This window comes from Sebastes fasciatus, chromosome 10 (assembly GCF_043250625.1).
Source record: "Sebastes fasciatus isolate fSebFas1 chromosome 10, fSebFas1.pri, whole genome shotgun sequence".
In the NCBI taxonomy this organism is placed as follows: Eukaryota; Metazoa; Chordata; class Actinopteri; order Perciformes; family Sebastidae; genus Sebastes; species Sebastes fasciatus.
This window is the reverse complement of record NC_133804.1, coordinates 18,870,636-18,888,846: the sequence shown is the minus strand read 5'-3', so window position 1 is coordinate 18,888,846 and position 18,211 is coordinate 18,870,636. Positions and strand designations below refer to the sequence as shown.

At 39.5% G+C, this 18,211-nt stretch overlaps 1 protein-coding gene and 1 long non-coding RNA gene across 4 annotated transcripts in view; one reads left to right on the top strand and one right to left on the bottom strand.

The window, feature by feature from the left end:
* Positions 1–15,848, top strand: part of klhl4 (kelch-like family member 4) — a 37,272-nt gene extending 21,424 nt beyond the window's left edge. For both annotated transcript variants that reach the window (XM_074648713.1, XM_074648712.1), the window contains exons 4-11: positions 16–212; positions 3,339–3,551; positions 6,120–6,306; positions 6,402–6,626; positions 8,604–8,766; positions 10,799–11,011; positions 12,401–12,572; positions 14,578–15,848. In XM_074648713.1, coding sequence (XP_074504814.1) covers positions 16–212; positions 3,339–3,551; positions 6,120–6,306; positions 6,402–6,626; positions 8,604–8,766; positions 10,799–11,011; positions 12,401–12,572; positions 14,578–14,637 — 1,430 coding nt within the window. In that variant the 3' untranslated portion in view covers positions 14,638–15,848. The remainder of the gene's footprint in view (positions 1–15; positions 213–3,338; positions 3,552–6,119; positions 6,307–6,401; positions 6,627–8,603; positions 8,767–10,798; positions 11,012–12,400; positions 12,573–14,577) is intronic.
* LOC141775389 (uncharacterized) overlaps positions 1–18,211 on the bottom strand; it is an 82,153-nt gene that overhangs the window by 21,500 nt on the left and 42,442 nt on the right. The gene's annotated exons all lie outside the window — the stretch shown is intronic.

Below are 18,211 nucleotides of genomic sequence, written 5' to 3'. Positions count from 1 at the left end.
GTCCTGACATTGCAGGCGTCCTTGAGCTGAAAGAGGAGACCATTGAGAGTTTATTGGCGGCAGCTTGCCTCCTCCAGCTCTCACAAGTCATCCAGGTTTGCTGTAACTTCTTGATGAAACAGCTGCATCCCTCCAACTGCCTGGGAATACGCTCCTTTGCAGACGCCCAGGGCTGCGTGGACCTACTCAACGTGGCTCACAACTATACCATGGTAGGAGGGTGATTAGCGCTAGACCACATTTACATGGCTGGGGTGGGCTAAATTTATTCATTTTGTGAGAAGAGATCACACTCTCAAAGTGACTCTTCATTGCATGAATACACAAGGGGAGCACTGGTAATGAAAGCTATTACAGCATTTTTAAAAAAATTTAGTTTAATTAACATTATATGTAATTTCACATGAAAGGCAGCCCACACTGTATCAAATTAACTCTGCTTCACATAATCCAAGGTGGGTTTTTTCCAGTGCATATCTAATTTTGATTTTTCTCACACTGACTCTGTGTAATAACTAAGCCCGTCAATCGATTAAATATTTAATAGCGATTAATCGCATAATTGTTCATAGATAACTGCGATTAATCACAAATGAATCACAGGTTTTATCTGTATCAGTATTTAATACTCTTATCAACATGGGAGTGGGCAAATATGCTTGCTTTATGCAAATGCATGTATATATTTATTATTGGAAATCAATTACCAACACAAAACAATGGCAGATATTGTCCAGAAACCCTCACAGGTACTGCATTTAGCATAAAAAAAATATGCTCAAATCATAACATGGTAAACTGCAGCCCAACAGGTAACAACAGCTGTCAGTGTGTCAGTGTGCTGACTTGCCCATGACTTGCCCCAAACTGCATGTGATTATCATAAAGTGGGCATGTCTGTAAAGGGGAGACTCGTGGGTACCCATAGAACCCATTTTCATTCACATATCTTGAGGTCAGAGGTCAAGGGACCCCTTTGAAAATGGCCATGCCAGTTTTTTCTCGCCAAAATGTAGCATAGGTTTGGAGCGTTATTTAACCTCTTTTGCGTGAAAGCTAGTATGACACGGTTGATACCAATGGATTCCTTAGGTTTTCTAGTTTCAAGCTTTGAAATTGAGCACGCTACAACCTAAAAATCGCAAGTCTTAATTAGAAATTGGTGGTGGCAAAACAAATTTGCATTATTATCGCGTTAACTTTGACAGCCCTAGTAATAATCATTGTTTTGCGAATGCAATAGATAACTTCATGGCTTGGTATACTGTACATAGGACATTGAAATATTTGTGACCGTCCTCTGTTTTGAGGCTACTTAATTTAAATAACCTGTCATAACCTGTAAAGGAATGAACTGTCAGTGTCTTGGTTATTTATATCATCTAATTTCAGCAGAGAAATGGGTCGACATCCACATTTGAATAGAAATTGAATAGTTTCATGCTTTCACTTTATCTAATTTGGTTATGTGGCTGCCAATAAGAGATACCGCGTTGCTCCGCATTGATTAGTGCGCTGCCAGACTTGTGAGAATGTGATTTCCTATATATTTCTGCAAGGATTATTTGCATTGGATTAAGATTCAAGCACGTATTTGTCAGATAACGTCTCTCTGCTCGGCCACGCAGAAGTGACAGCATGAGGCAGGGCGTTATCTCCTAGAGGACATCTGCTCAGCCTGTTTACATAGGCCCCATCCAGGACCAGGAGGTTAATCTAATCATCAAACTGCACAAGAGGGCCAACTTCCTGTTCAATCACTTCAGTAATGAGCAGCGAGAGCTGTGGGCTTCCTGGAAGTCCGTCCTCTGGGTTGGGAGCGGGGCGAGTTGTGTTTTGATAAGCTTGTGTTTCCTGGTTGAGCACAGCAGCGGAGATCCGCCTCTAACATCCTTTTCCTTTATGAAAGAGCTGCCCTTTTTTATGTTGCCGTAGATAAAAATGTATTGTTTGGGATGTCTTTCCAGCAATAAAACTATATTTCAGTGATATATATCTCAATAACTATTACAGAATTTGGATTTTGTCAATGAATCCCAATTTAGAAAAATGACAATATCTCTGTCTGTCTTTGCCAGCCTCTGCAAATTACATGGTAATCAAAGTGTTCTTGAAAAGTAATTCTCCCACCCTCACTCCCATTAAACATCAGCGTTCCTTCTCCTCTGAAAACACTGTTATTACACAATTACTCTTTTGCAGTAGTTAAATCAATTAGTATCCTCTCCCGCTGATCTTGTTTTCCAAGCAGTTTACCCACCAATGAGTTTGCCAGCATCGGAAAGCACAGCCTTTTAAATGTTCATGAAACAAACTCGGTGGAGCTTTCAATTTTGTTGTCAGCTGCTCGGGACTGGTAATTACAAATAATTGGTCTAAAGCAACGTCAAAGAGTTGGATGGCATTTCTCCCTCAGTGTTAGCACAACAGATCGATAGATGTCCCTCATTTCATTAAGGCCGTCTGTGTTGAGCTCTTAAAACCTGCTCTCATAATAGATCGGGCCGAGACGCCGTAATTTGCTGCAAGTTGATGATCAATAGCGTGCTTGTTTTTCTTAATTGTTGAGCATCCAGTCTAAGTCATTCAGGCAGCTTAATAATTAATGCTCAGCTGCCTCGTTCAAAAAGGAATCAGGGCGTGATTATGGCCGAGGATCGCTCCGTATGCCGTTTGAGTGTTTTAATGTTGGATATAACATAGAGGCGTAGCGGCGAGAGGGTGTTTTATATAGCATCATCGCTAATGGGACTGCCCAGAGACAATGTCCTTGAAGAGGTAGCCATGCAGCGCTGTAATATCGCCTGGGCTTCTGGCCAGTAAATGGAAGATCAATCTTAAGAACGGCAATAGAGAACCGCTTCCACAAAACTTGGAGCCGGGCACTGCATTGGTGTGATGGTTATGTTGGTGTGCAGCGACTCTCTGTTTCTCATCAAAAGGCTTATAATGGTTTAATGGTGTCATGTACGATCATTCTGTATAAGCTTATGAAGAGGCTTTTTTTGGAGATGTTTTATGCCAGATTGATTTGTAGCCCGCTGTTGCGTGGATCAGATGCTAAGCGAAACAGATGACAGTTTCATCTGTTCATTCAAAATGTGTGAGAAATGGAGAGCATTTCACGGTGGCTGTGTCAGAAATTGTCGCTTCTAATTTGGCGTTCTCTATCTATTCACACTCGTTTTTCTTCACCTCTCTGTCCTTGTGCTATTTGGTCCTCATAGGTGTGGTAACACAACCACACACACACAGACACACATGACGCAGCAGCGAGCGTACTCCTCGGCTAATGACTGATGATTATCTGCCTCCTACGCGTCTCCTCTGTGTTCCAGGAACACTTCCTGGAGGTCATTCAGAACCAGGAGTTCCTGCTGCTCCCCACGGCTGAGATTGTCAAGCTGCTCTCCAGCGATGACATCAACGTCCCCGACGAGGAGACCATCTTCCAGGCTTTGATGATGTGGGTGCGACACGACGTCCAGCATCGACAACAGGACCTCGGGGTGCTTCTTGCCTTCATCCGCCTGCCTCTTCTTCCTCCACAGGTGAGATAGCGGGTAAAGGGGTAGTAGAGATGGTGGCAGAGGAAAAGGTGTGATCAGAATCATATACCGTGCTTTTCCTTTTTTGGAAGAGAACTAAGCTGTCACAGCGTCTCCTGTGGCCTCACAATAAAAGGGATGTTGTTCGCTCAGATGCTCTACCAGGTTGCTAACTGCCATCTGTCTGCTCTGCTGCGTCACCCCGTGCCCGCCTCAGCTCCACCGATGATCCACCTCTATGCACATTTCTGGATTAGCCGTGCGTTAGACTGTGTCGTCACTGCCAAGATGGTGACGGCCGGAGTCACCCACTTTGAGCTTCACAACGGCTCTTCACAAACCTATGGGTGACGTCACGGAGACTACGTCCATATTTCATACAGCCTATGACACGGCCTGAAAGAAACTTTTTGGGTACGTTTGAATGGATGGCGGCCAATATCCAATAGAACGTTTTCAAATAGAAAGCATTTGTTTATTTTGTTTATAATCATAAAGTAGGCTACTATTGACACCCTCCCTGAGGATGTCTTTGTGAAACGAATCAATCGTCCCCATGTTCTGTGATCGTGCGCCAGCTATTGAGCCTTTTGGCAAGTGCAGACCAGACTTTACTGTGCATGTGTTTAAGGCTACCCCGATGATATGACGCGATATGGTGCCACAAATTCTCTTTTAAGCCTCCTTGGATTTATAATGCACTTTTTTTTTACAAATGTTTTCTTAATATTTTTACAGGATGTCAGTCGTTTTGTCAATACAATGTCAGGAAATGTTGAAAATCATAATTTTCCAGAGCATAACATGACATATTCTAAGGCAGTAGTCTAAAATCCAAAGAGATTCAGTTTACTATCATATAAGACAGAGGAAAGCAGTAAATCCTCACAGTTGAGATGCTGGAAACAGGGAATATTTAGCATTTGAGCATGAAAGACGATCTACTAATCGATGAATCGACTACTTTCAGCTTTAAGTACCATACATTTACCTCAAGAGAACCTCCTAGTTCACCCTCAGTCTTCCAGTTGACCACTGGAAGGCAATGAACTACTGCTCTGTCAATAATCACTTTGTTTATGTTAGTGGCTGAAGAAAAAATATCTCCCCTCTCAGTGATAAATCAAACTGACAGTATGACAGCTACACATGAGTTTTTAAATGCATTGTCAGGCTATAAATAGCTTGCTTACATTTGAATTATTTTAGTTTTAAACACAGCAACTCAATTTTATGAATGTTGTATTTCTGAGAAGAGGCATTGTTTTACATCTGTGTCATGTCTATCTAATTTACATAACAACAAACCCAGATACGCAATTTTTAGTAGATCTGAAGTGTGAAAGTATCTCCCTTATAAATGATGGCAGCTTTATTTTCACCGACAGATTTCCAAAACTAATTATGCACCTGCGTATTTTATTTATTACTTTATATTGTATGAATAGATGCAGGAGAAAAAAAAACAATCCACAACAGTGTTGTCTGCACACAACAATGAAGTGAATGTTTTTATGAATAAAAACTATGTGGAAAATATGAGCTAACACATAATTTATCTCATCCATTGGCTGGGGAGATATTGTTGGCTGTTAAGCGAGTAAACAACAGAAATGAATCACGGTATTTGTCAAAACATGTACTGCATTTAGTAGAAACTGAAAATATGAGCAGAGCAGTGCCGCCGACATTACTTGCAGGCATAACAAGATCAATAGTGATATATAAAATCTTCATCCATGAAAATTAAATGTGTGGTGAAATATTCAATAAAACCACATCAAAAATGTTCTCCTTTAAAAGCAACTGCTTCAATCTACAGTGAGAGGTTCAATATTATATAGCGGTGAGATGTTGGGTATTTTCTAAAAGAATTGGTGAAGTATTTTCCAAATAGATACAAAATATTACTAATGTGGCTACAAATGGTTTTATGAAAATGTTGATTTCCTGCTTTTAAAATAAACCATATCACTAAAGACTTGCTGATACCACATCTAAAGATCTGTTTATGCACAACGGTCTTTGTGTTGAGTAAATCTGCTATTTAAGATGCTCTTCACTCTTACACATGTAATCATACATAAAGTACTCAAGGTAATTCTACACGATATTAACCTGGTTTTAGATAAACAGGCATTTCATTACATCTCTTCAAAGGTGATTTGTATAAACACCAGACGTGTGTGATGACTTTAGACTCGACAAAATCAAAAAAAGACTTGCAACTCGACTTGGACTTTAACACCAGCGACTTGTGACTCCACTTCAGCCTTTTGATTGAAAATAGCCTCTTTTGTAAATTTAATATATTATTATTTTGTTGTAAAAATGGCATTACATTTGATGAAGAGCGTGTTATGACTTGTTTAGAACTCAACACTCAAAGTTTAGGACTTGGGTCCATTCCTGTTTTGACTTGGGACTTGAGTGCAAAGACTTACTGGTAACTTGCAAAACTCTGACTTGGTCCCACCTCTGAATAAACACTAAACATTTACCCCTTTTTCTACACATTACATTTTGAATGCATTTGCAGCCTGCCTATTAATGAGATTCCTTGAAATACAGCTCCTTGCAGATCTGGAAAACAACAAGATGTTCTCTGATGATCTGGAATGCCAAAAGCTGCTGATGGAGGCCATGAAGTACCATCTCCTGCCTGAGAGACGTCCCATGTTTCAGAGCCCAAGAACCAAACCTAGAAAGTCCACTGTGGGCGCACTTTATGCTGTAGGCGGGATGGATGCTACCAAAGGTACTGTATGGCTCATATGCAGTAGTTATCAATTCAATACACAGCAACGCAGTTCATTTATATTGCAATATACTTGCTGTGTCTGTGGTTTTTAGGCTCCACCACCATAGAGAAGTACGACCTGCGGACTAACACTTGGGTCCAGGTTGGAGTCATGAACGGACGCCGGCTGCAGTTTGGTGTCGCAGTGATAGACAACAAGCTGTATGTGGTCGGAGGGAGAGATGGACTCAAGACGTCCAACATGGTGGAGTGCTACAATCCGATCAATAAAGTGTGGTCCACCATGCCCCCCATGTCAACACACAGACATGGACTTGGTGAGTGTGTCTTGTGGGGCAAATGTAGCTCCACTTATTTCATTAAAAAGAGAAAATATATAATATAATAATTACAGACATATTAATTATTATTGCCATTCCAAAATATCTAGTCACTTTTCAAATTCAACATTTTAAAAACTTACAACGAAATATGGACACTCTCGAAATGACGCATATGTCAGGGCTGCAATTAACAATCGTTTGTTTTTCCAGTTATTTTCTCATTTAACCGATTAATAGACTTGTCTATAAAGTGTTACAAAATAGTGCAAAATACCCGTAAAACTTTCTCAGAGCCTAACATGATGCATTCAAATTGCTTGTTTTATTCGTCGTACAATCTTAAACCCAAAGATATTTAGTTTATCATCATGTTTGACAGAGTTTACATTCACATATCTTGAGGTCAGAGGTCAAGGGACCCCTTTGAAAATGGCCATGCCAATTTTTCCTTGCCAAGATTTAGCCTAACTTAGGAGCGTTTTTCAGCGTACTCCCGAACAAGCTAACATGACCGTCGGATTGTTAAGAGGTTAATAGTTAATATAATAAAAGATTGATAGTTGACGTCCGTGTATTGATACAATATTGCCACGCAAAAAGTTGCGATACTATGCTGTATTGATTTTCCCCCATCCCTCATGTATGACATAGAAAATCATCAAATCCTCCCATCTGAGAAAATGCAACCAGAGGATGTTTGGTAGTTTTGCTTGATAAATGACTGAAATGATTCATTGATTGATTAATCAACTCTTCTCAGCTCCACATGTCATCAAGAAAATTATTTCAAAGTTCTCAATCCACATTTTATGTGTATATATATTTCTAATATAATTATATCTATATACTTCTAACTTTATTATAATGTTTTCAGTGGATGTTAACAATAAAACAATTCTTCCAACTGATTCAAGGTTTGAGGTTTTAGCTTGGTCAGGCTACCTGGCGTTATGAAACACCAAAAACTGCAGGATGCATGCTCAGGAGGGTCACAACTGGCAATGCTGTAAAAAGAAAAAAAGAAAAAGAAAAAAAAAATCATACATTTCTTTTTGAGATAGACCTTTGATATTTTCCCATTCCCCTATCAAAGCTTGGCAGGCTGTGCTGGCCCTGCTCTTCCTTAGCCTTCCCTGCCCAATAAATCTCATATCAGAAGCGTTTTGATTCACAGTTGAAACAGGTCTGGGTAACAGAACAGGGAGATCTTGTCAAAGCATTCAGCTCGCTCACCCAGTGTGGTCGGAGGTATCAGCCAGCCCAGGAGATCACACTGTACAGATTACCTGTGTTGTCTTTCATCTTTCCCGTAGCAAATATCTCTTGCTGCTTTGCTTGTGGCGTGCATATTTTGAGTCTGAATATATTTGAGCTTAGCGTCTATACCAACGCCCCTGCCCAACCATTTCCTGCTGTGTGCATTATAGGTTTTCTTTTTTATTCCAAAGCCACCAGTCGGTAATAAAAGAAAGTCTCACTACGAGAATTGTTTCTGTCTGACAGTGTTTGTGTCATTCAAGGTTCTCTGAATGCAGCCATGCCCTCATGTTCCCTCCAAATAATTGAACTCTCACAAAAGGAAATCATATAGAAATCTATTGTGTTAAAACATCCTCTGCAATGTTGCAGGGGAAAACCGCTTTCCTCTGCGACTTGAGAATGAGGAATAACAATGCAGTTTTATAGTCTTCCTGTTTTCTGAATAGATTTGGTCAGCTGCATGACTCACTCTGCCCAGTTCTAAAATGAGAAACGTTGCTCCACCTCAGCTCTCTCTAAGAACTGTTGAAAGAAAACAAGAGTTTGATTTGGAATTTTTTCACAATCACCTTATACAAATACACACATATTAATACATAATACTTACAGGCATCGTTAATCATCTAATAGGATATCTTCTTTAACTAAATCACCATATAAAAACAGCAGGCTCTTTTGGGTAACATGTATCTCTGGTTTCCATTTGTGCAGGTATTGCTGTGCTGGAGGGCCCCATGTATGCTGTGGGAGGCCACGACGGCTGGAGCTACCTCAACACAGTGGAGCGCTGGGACCCGCAGGCCAGACAGTGGAACTACGTGGCCAGTATGTCGACACCACGGAGCACCATGGGAGTCACGGCACTCAATGGAAAGTAAGTTGCTTTATCGAACCTCTACAGACCTTCTGACATTTTAATGCTGAAAAATGTGCATCTTTACACTTTGAAGCAAAGTCCATTATTGTCTTTCTGCTACTGTGAAATATCACGGGGCCTGAGTTCGAGGTCACTGGCATTTGTAGAGCCACAACAGACAGTGAGGAGGCGGACGAGTGCAGGCAGTAAAAAAGGAATGCCAGTGTCGGTGCATGGTCTTGAACGGGCCCCGTCTGCCTTAAGTATAAGTTTGCTTTTTAAATGTAGAAAAGTTGAATATTACAGTGTTATAATAACCAGACATCGCAAGGGTGCTTGCATTTTTGTGCACTAGTGCAGTGCCCGTTCGGAGCGCGTATTCGTCCGGAACGGGCCCAGAAGTACTGCTTGCAGAATTGTCGAGAACGCGGTATGGCTGCTTGCACCCGTCAAGTGTGAAGTTGATTGGATGAACGGTTCTCGAGATATGCAAAAGGACAGTCACACATACATAGACAGACATTCCTTCCTTTATAGTTAGATGATGCTGCTACAGCGCCTCCTAATGGCCAAATGGCACCAAATTGGCCATGGCTATTCAGACATATCTACACGGCAAGCAATTGTGGTTGCAATAGCACAAAGCGTTCAGGAGATATGACATTTTTTGTAATATAAGCCCTGTCCACAGCATTTGAGCAAACTTTGAGGCCTAGCTATAGAATAACTCTATGAAACATCAACAATTCAAAAATGTAACTATTTCCAACTTTGTCCAGATATGTTGTGTACCAAACTGTGTGTGAAGATTGCTCAAAATGTGTAGAAGGAGTTGCAAGAAATCTGAATTGGACACAGTTCAAAATGGTGGAAAATCAGACACAAATGGGCGTTGCATATATGGATAGATTTGTCTGGACCCACAAACGTAAAGTTCATTGTTATCGTGCCACCATCTGGCCACATTGCACCACATTCAACACTGCACTCCCTTGGGTGCTGAGCAATATACTCGCCAAGTTTAAAGTCATTCGGATGAGCGAGATTCCTTGCTATATAGTAACATGTTTTAGGCAGTCTATTACAAAATCACCTTGTTTATAGACTTGAAATTCAAGCATGAACATCATGTCTGCTTTTAACGTGATAAGCCATCTGTTGTTTCCATGCAAAAATTATGTGACTGACAAAGACACTAAAGTAGAGAATATGTTTATATCCACCATTAAATATTCTGAAAGTTAATTTTACTGACTGTACTGAAATGAGTTAACATGAAAAATTCAATAATTTGCTTTGGGAAAACGGTCAGCAGTAATGTAATACTTGGAATAGATCATGCAATAACACAGTCATAGTTATGTAACTCACAGTGTACTGGTCCAGGAAAAGCTGAAGTGCAGCGTCAGTGCAGTAATAGTTTGACAACGTTATACCTCCAACCTTTGTGACCTGTGTGAGATAAACTACACCGTGGCTGCAGTAGTCAGCAGCTCACAGCAAAAGGCTGTTCTGATCAGTGTGGTAATTTATACAGGGTAATCTAGACTCTATAAAAGCAAAACACTTTGTGTATTTGCATGTATTAAATGCCTAACAACACTATTTGAAAGTAAATTAAGCAAAGAACAGACCGGCTCTCAGCCTAATTGAAATATTTTGGTGTGCCGAAGGAGGAAAGAGGCTGCTGCTCGGCTCCATCCAGTATTCAGCGTTAAAGTCGATGCGGAGTTATTTCTGCATCTAGGTCAAAAATAGACAACAAGGAAACTGTTTCCCTAGCCTCTACTTTCTTGCTGTCGGGCCTGTGAGCTACAAGCACTTAAAACACTGATGTGATCTTTCTGGGAGAGAACACTCTCAAGGAAAGGGCCTTTGAAAAAAGCTATCCACTGCACACTGCTGTATCTTACAAAATATGTCACTATAATCACTGTTTTTATAAACATCTGACAACTGATGGGAGCTACCCCCACCAGACATCCACTAGTACTGTATGCACATGTCAGATTGTTTGAGATTTTGAACCCCGTTTTGTGTAATTTCTCAGATTGTTTGCAGTAGGTGGTCGAGACGGCAGCTCGTGCCTGAGGTCGATGGAGTGCTTCGATCCGCATACCAACAAGTGGAGCATGTGTGCTCCCATGGCCAAGAGGCGAGGAGGAGTGGGCGTGGCGACGTACAACAACTTCCTGTATGCTGTAGGCGGACACGACGCCCCCGCCTCCAACCACTGTTCTAGACTCTCCGATTGTGTTGAAAGGTCGGTAAACGCTTCTTCTCTGGAGAAAACACAAAAATGTTGCGTAAGAGGTTTTGTATTGCAGTTGAATTCAGTCACGGGAGGGGAGGAGGCTGTAAAAACAAAAAGGAGAAACTCTTGATCCCCACCCTGTTCCAACATTTTGAGACATGTCTGTATCATACCATGATATTCAGATGAAGAGATCATAGTTTCCACAGATGGTTTTATTTGACAGTATCTGGCACCATCTGGTGGCCGCAATATCCCTCTGAATCTGAATCTGATGTAACTCACAGTAGAGCACCTCCAGTTGTAATTCACTGCTCAGAATACCTTCTCCCATTTTTGATTGCAAATTACGCCTCATTTTTATATCCTTCCTATTATTTGTGTATTTAAAGAAAAAACAATCTGCTGCAATCTTCAAATTAACATCAAATAATCTCTTCTTATTTTGTAAGTGGTGGTACTAGAACTAAAACAAGGATACCCCAACAGACTAGCTTGAATAAATGTAAATATTTTTGTGTAGGATAGAAACACATTTGAGAAGATGTTTCATTTTAACATCTATGTACTTTCCCAAACGTTCTCAAATAGCATATGGTTACCCTTCAGAGCTGTCCGATTGTTTCATATTTTCCAATGATTTTACTCACTGGAAAGCATTTTGAATCATTTGTATTGAGCTTTTTATAGTCGATTAGCCTCATTTTAATGTATTTAATTAATGTAACTTAAATGCATATATTTGAAGTATTTTGCTCACTTTAAGCAATATATAATATCAAATAATTTAGAATATATATTAGTGCCTACTCGGTCACATATTTGAGAGATTATGGCAGTTTCACATATTATTATGCAGTCTTATTTGTACTGTTGTTGCATCTAGTGTTTATACACAATATACTTCACAATTATTATAACAGATCACATTCGGTCATATCATTATTTGACATGTTTTGCTTGAAACTGATATAAACCTGCATGAGGCAGCTTTAATCTTTGATAGAACCAAGTCTCAGCAAGACATGACTTCATTACCTCAAAATGATTGAAAGTAAATCATATAATGTCTCATTTTCCTCATCTTAGTGGTCAACATGGTGAAATTATTATTTTTTTCCAGCAACTTCTGCCTCCACTGATGAGTCCAGCTCTCTGTGGAGCCAGCTGCCGCCAGCTGCTGTCCAAGAGACAATTTGTGGCTTTTAAGTTTCAATCTGGCTCTCTGTGTGTGCTGAGAGGAGTTGCCAGTCTGTGATTAAAGAGGGGGAACATCAGGGTGTCTCAGTTAGTGAGGCTGGGACGCTGCTTTCTTCTTGAGATTCATGCTGATCGGTTAAATGATTTTTCACCATTACCAGTCATAATGCAAAAACAATCAAAATTTTGCAATTACAGGTATGACCCAAAGACGGACACGTGGACCACTGTGTCCTCCCTCAGTGTTCCCCGGGACGCCGTGGGTGTTTGTCTGCTGGGCGACAGGCTTTATGCTGTGGGTGGATACGATGGCCAGTCATATTTGAACACGGTCGAGTCCTACGACGCACAGAACAATGAGTGGACTGAGGTAATCACATCCACCAATAATTTATCACAGTTTCACACATGGATGGATTATCATGACCACGGGCCCTGGGCACAAAATCGCCACGGACCCCTACCTACACATGCAAATAGTACACATGCACGTGCCCTCCCCAAACAGCAAGAGTTTGGTCTAACAATAGCACAAGGCAACCCGCAACCACACAGCATTAGGGCTGTACTGAATAGTTTGAAGCTTTGACATTCAAATTATTATTATTAATAACTTAAACTGCATGCATAGTATACCTTCTCTCTCTCTCACACACAAACACAGCTAGCGATGCAACACTCAGTCTTTCTCTCTGTAACTGTCTCAGTCCTCAGTCCAAAAGTCAAAATGTATTGAAAAAAAGACAATTATTTCCAAAATTCTCAACATGTTTTTATCTAATGAAATATTCTGCTTCAATCCATATTTGTTTGCGTTTAGCCTTTCAAAAACAACAGGCTAGCACCTGTATTGACGGGGCGGTCTAGTCACAATCTAACAGCACCATAAATTACATTTATATCACAACAGTAAAACAAAATCCCATTTTTTAGGTGATGACAACATAAAATATGACAGCGAAGCTTCCTTCGAAAACCTCGTTAAAAGCTTTGAATGTAAAAAACTGACATTCGTTACAGCCCTACACAGCATGTATTTTACTTTGAAATTGTATTTGTTAAATTTAATTTACTGCCATTTTCAGCCTGTTTTGTTCTATACCCTATGAACAGCACACTAGACTATATACATCTTACAAACACTTTAATTGAAATAAAATGAATAGCCTATGAACAACAAATGAAGTACAGATCCACAGCTACGACAACACAAAACCGCGGTGAAAAATATCCTCCTACATAAACCACCTTTCTGGTCAGAGAACATTACCAAACGACATTTTCAAAATCACATTGACTAACATTTTAAATAAAAATACTCTACATTGAAAAAAGATAATTAGGGCAGTCAAAGTTAACACGATAATAACGCGTTATGCAAGTTCATTCTAACGTCACTAATTTCTTGAAAGCATTGATGCAATCGATCTTTCGGAGGTTGTAGTGGGCTCAGTTTTAATGCCAGAGTGAAGATATTGACATAATAGAAAACTTAAGGAATCCATTAGTACCAACGTCATACTAGCCTGTTGCAAAAGAGGTTAAATAACGCTCCAAACTTGTGCTAAATGTTGGTGAGGAAAAACTGGCATGGCCATATTCTGACCTCAAGATATGTGAATGAAAATGGGTTCTATGGGTACCCATGAGCCTCTCCTTTACAGATATGCCCACTTTATGATAATCACGATTGAGCATATTTGTTATGCTAAATGCAGTACCTGTGAGGGTTTCTGGACAATATTTATCATTGTTTTGTGTAAAATGATTTCCAATAATAAATATATACATACATTTGCATAAAGCGATTATATTTGCCCACTCCCTTGTTGACAAGAGTATTAAATACTTGACAAATCTTCTTTTAAGGTACTTTTTGAACACATTAAAAAATGTTCAATTAATTTGCGATTAATCGCTATTAAATATTTTCAATCAATTGAAAGCCCTAATAATAATAGTAAACCTTAAGACCAAGGGCCCCCCATTGGCTCAGGGCCTTGGGCATGTGTCCACTTCGCCCCATGTGGGAATCTATTTCAGTCTATGGTTACACAACACAGTTTAAATATTCTATTATTATTGTTTTAGACATGAATACAAATAGGGAACTTTTGACATTTAAAATGGTTCTTAATGGGATTGTAGCTTGTTTTTGCCAGAACTGGTTACACGTTACACATCGGGGTTCCAGTTAACACCGTTCGGGAGCATAAATCTGCTGAAGTCACTAAAGCCTATCAATATTTTATGGCTTGCTTTGTTTTTCCAATCTTGCCTCTGTAACCCTCTTATCTGCATGAAGTAAAATGGGATTCTTTTTGAAGACGGCCTCAGACGAGAGGCTGCATGCTAACCTCTCTGTCGTTCTGCAGGAGGTCCCTCTCAACATTGGCAGGGCAGGCGCCTGCGTGGTGGTGGTGAAATTGCCTTGAGCGCTTTGTCTCACGACAGCATGGGAAACAAATGAGAGCGCGGCGAAGAAGAGTGGACAAACAAAACAACGGATCAAGGACACATCCTTCGAGAGTCGTGTGTTTTTTTTTTTTCTCCTTTAACTCTGCTTTCCACATTTTTCAGATGGGAAACACAGGCAGAGCCTTGCCCATAAACCGTTGTTTCTATCATTAGTGGACATGCCTGCCCACTGGGGAGGACTTATTCACAAACTGGAATGCACTGCACATTCTCCACATTCTCAACCGATCAAGAATTTTCATAGACTTGGCTAAAGCTGTAGCAAGTGCCAAGCCTTTGTTGTACTGCTTTGTTATACTAGTTTTATGAAATGTTCTGTGTATGTCCGTAAATGTCAAAGTTACATTTGAAGTAAATAAGCCTGCAGGTTAGTATACATCTATACAGAGACTTTTCTTATCAGTGCCATCACATACAGTACAGTATATTTTGGGGTTTGTATTCCACTTTATAGCCACTGAAAGTTGCTATGATACATACTGTAAATGTAACCTGTGTCTTTCCTTAGTGGGTGGTCTGAACAGATTTGTACTCTTTAGGGAAGAAGACCACTGTGAACAGGAGTTTGTCCAGGTTGGTTTAAAAGAACGGGAATGAAATCAAACTTTTTTGCTGAATAATATATTTCTTTTTTTATTGAGCCTGTAGCTACAGAACACCAAAGTCATTTGCTTGTCTTGGAAGTCTTGTTACGCATTAAATAAAAAAAGTTTACAAAATTGTGAACTGCAGAAAAAAATATATCATATTGATATTTCACATTGCTGTACAGATTTATTTGTGAACTTTCTGAAACTACATTGGTGTTGATAGGATCATGCCTTCACTCTGGTGACTACAGTTATTATTCTTTATTTCTGGGCATGCTGGCTGAGCGAATGTTTTGTATTGATTTACGCAATATTATATATCAACATCACTGTCTGTTCTGTATTTTTTTGGGTGGTGTATATGATCTTATCATTTACATCACAACCGTTGGAATAACACAGAAGAAACAGCAAACTATGGCTAACCAGGTGCATCCAAACCAGCTATCCGAGTCTGATGTGACTCTGAAAACGATTTGTAACTGCAATTATAACATGTTTTTGGGGGCCAAATGTTAGTTTTTATCATAATTTTGTACAGCATGCAAACCTATAAATAAAATGACTTCAGTCTTCTCTGCACGTTCACATCCTTGTTCAGAGCCGAATGTGGCAGATTTTGATTTCTCTTGTTCTGCTTTAAGTAAACTTCTTCGACTAAACACACCTGGATGCTACTTTGATGTCGGCATTAACCTCTCGGTGTTCTTCTCACTGCAGCACCCACTTTTTAAATCAAGCGAGCGTGTTTGTTGATATCGCACAACAGACTGAGGACCAACTGTTATTGCTTGCCTTCCATTGTTTACCCTCCAAATAGTTTCAAGGTCCCCCCGTCCCACTCTCCTCTCGCTTGTTTGGTTAGATATTGATGGTTTTCGCATACAAAATACTGGCTTACGTGTTCACATGTACAGTTTTAGTTCTTTTCAGAATACACAAAATATTACACACCCTTTATCTTTTTCATTTTGGAGGCATAGCCCTTTTTTGCACAATCCGTATCTCAGCTGATGTGAAGATAAATCTCCTTCCCTAACTTTCTATTTCTGTTTATCTGCATCTCCTCCTGTCAGATCTTATAATGGAGATCAATGCAGGATAATAGCTTTCACCTGAGTTCACCTGTTCAGAGTATAATATTACTGAACGCCACAATATACCGTACATCTCTGTGCAATTAATTCAAAGGCAGAGTATAATGCAGAAACGAGCCGAGAGTGATGAAAATAGCTTTATTATATTTGTCCCTGCAATGGATATGATTGTTGCACAACATTATATTCTTCTCCTGGGGGTTAGCTCAGTATTGCCCAATTTTAAATTCCACATCTGTTAGACTAAACTGCTTTGTCGACTCTAGTTGCCGCCCACATTTTGGCAACCGCTGTTTATAACACACAGTGATTTAACACTGAGCAAGTCAGCATCACATGATAAGCGTATGATAGTCTGATTCAGGCTGAAAGGGCTAAATGTGCTTCATGTTAGAGTGCAACATTATGATGGCAATGGATACACTTTCACTAGAGTCATTTGACCATTGCTAAATGTTTTGCTGGGATTCCTAAGTAATAAAATTCACTCATAATTTAGAAGTTAGATGGTGCAGCAATGACTCAACTCAAAGCTGGATGAAGTTGTACAACTCTGATGTTAAAATACTATCAAAATAATCCTTATGATCCCATTATTTGACCCTTTTAGGTATTTAACATGAACTAAATGAAATAAATCACTTTAAAAAGAGGTTCCTCTTCAAAATTTAAACCCAATAATTCAACATGCTGGCTAAATAATACGTCCCTGTATTGTACATGTGAGTCACCTTTAATGAAAGATTGAGATTATCAATGCACAAATTAAAATCCAAGTATGCCATCATGTACAATACATCATAAAACAGTTAGTTCTTCCCTGAAATGTGTGAATTCTCACCTGAAAACAGGTCAAATCCCCAAATAATGAATAAGTGAATAATTAAACCCAGAAACATTACAAAGGAGGAGATGGAGAGAAAGATAAACTGATAATTTAAGATGATGGTTTTAAGCTTTGTGACAAATGAGATGCGCATTTAGTGTAGAATAGCATAATATAGAAACTGGGAATGGGATAAGGGATTTTTAGTGCAGAGGTCCCAACACAAATTCATATTGTCAGCTCCTAATTCAGGTACTTTGTAGGAAAATTATGCAAACAAAGTATTTCAATTTGCATTCATCCGTTTTGGTTTTGTCAGTGCGTGTTCAGCTTTTCAGCAGTTTGAGTTCTAGTACATTTCCACCAGTATGACGCACTCACATGCTCCTTCGTGGTGATGTAATCATATCATAAATTATCAAGAGAGGGTGCTGTTGCACTGCAGAGAACACACCGAAGCACACTTAACCACCGCACACCGGCAAATCAAAGATCTCCAATACCATTACTGTTCATAATAAATGTCAGCCGGCATTAAGAATGCCAAGGACAAATACTTGAGCTAATAACCCTGCATAATTATTGAGACGCGATGATGAAATGTTGGGAAATTGGATGTTAAGGCGTCTCCTTCTCTTACTTTCAAACAAGCGTCTTGCTGAGTTTTAAGGGGAAGGCACGGAGACGACGAGGAAGATGAGTCCTGACTTGAGAGATGATTTGTCAGGTTTTAAAGGGATTTTGGCATCACAAAAGTTTGAACAATCTCTCATAATTGTGTGACAAATGTAGACAGATTGTTCCATTGTTGAGCTCTGCGCCAAGCCCTTTTATATATTTATATATATATATATATATATATATAGATATTATATATCTATCTATCTATCTATCTATCTATCTATCTATCTATCTATCTATCTATCTATCTATCTATCTATCTATCTATCTATCTATAGGAGTGAGGGAGCAGCTCTCCCTGTTTTTTTATTCTCTTTTTGTGTGTGACAGAGAACAG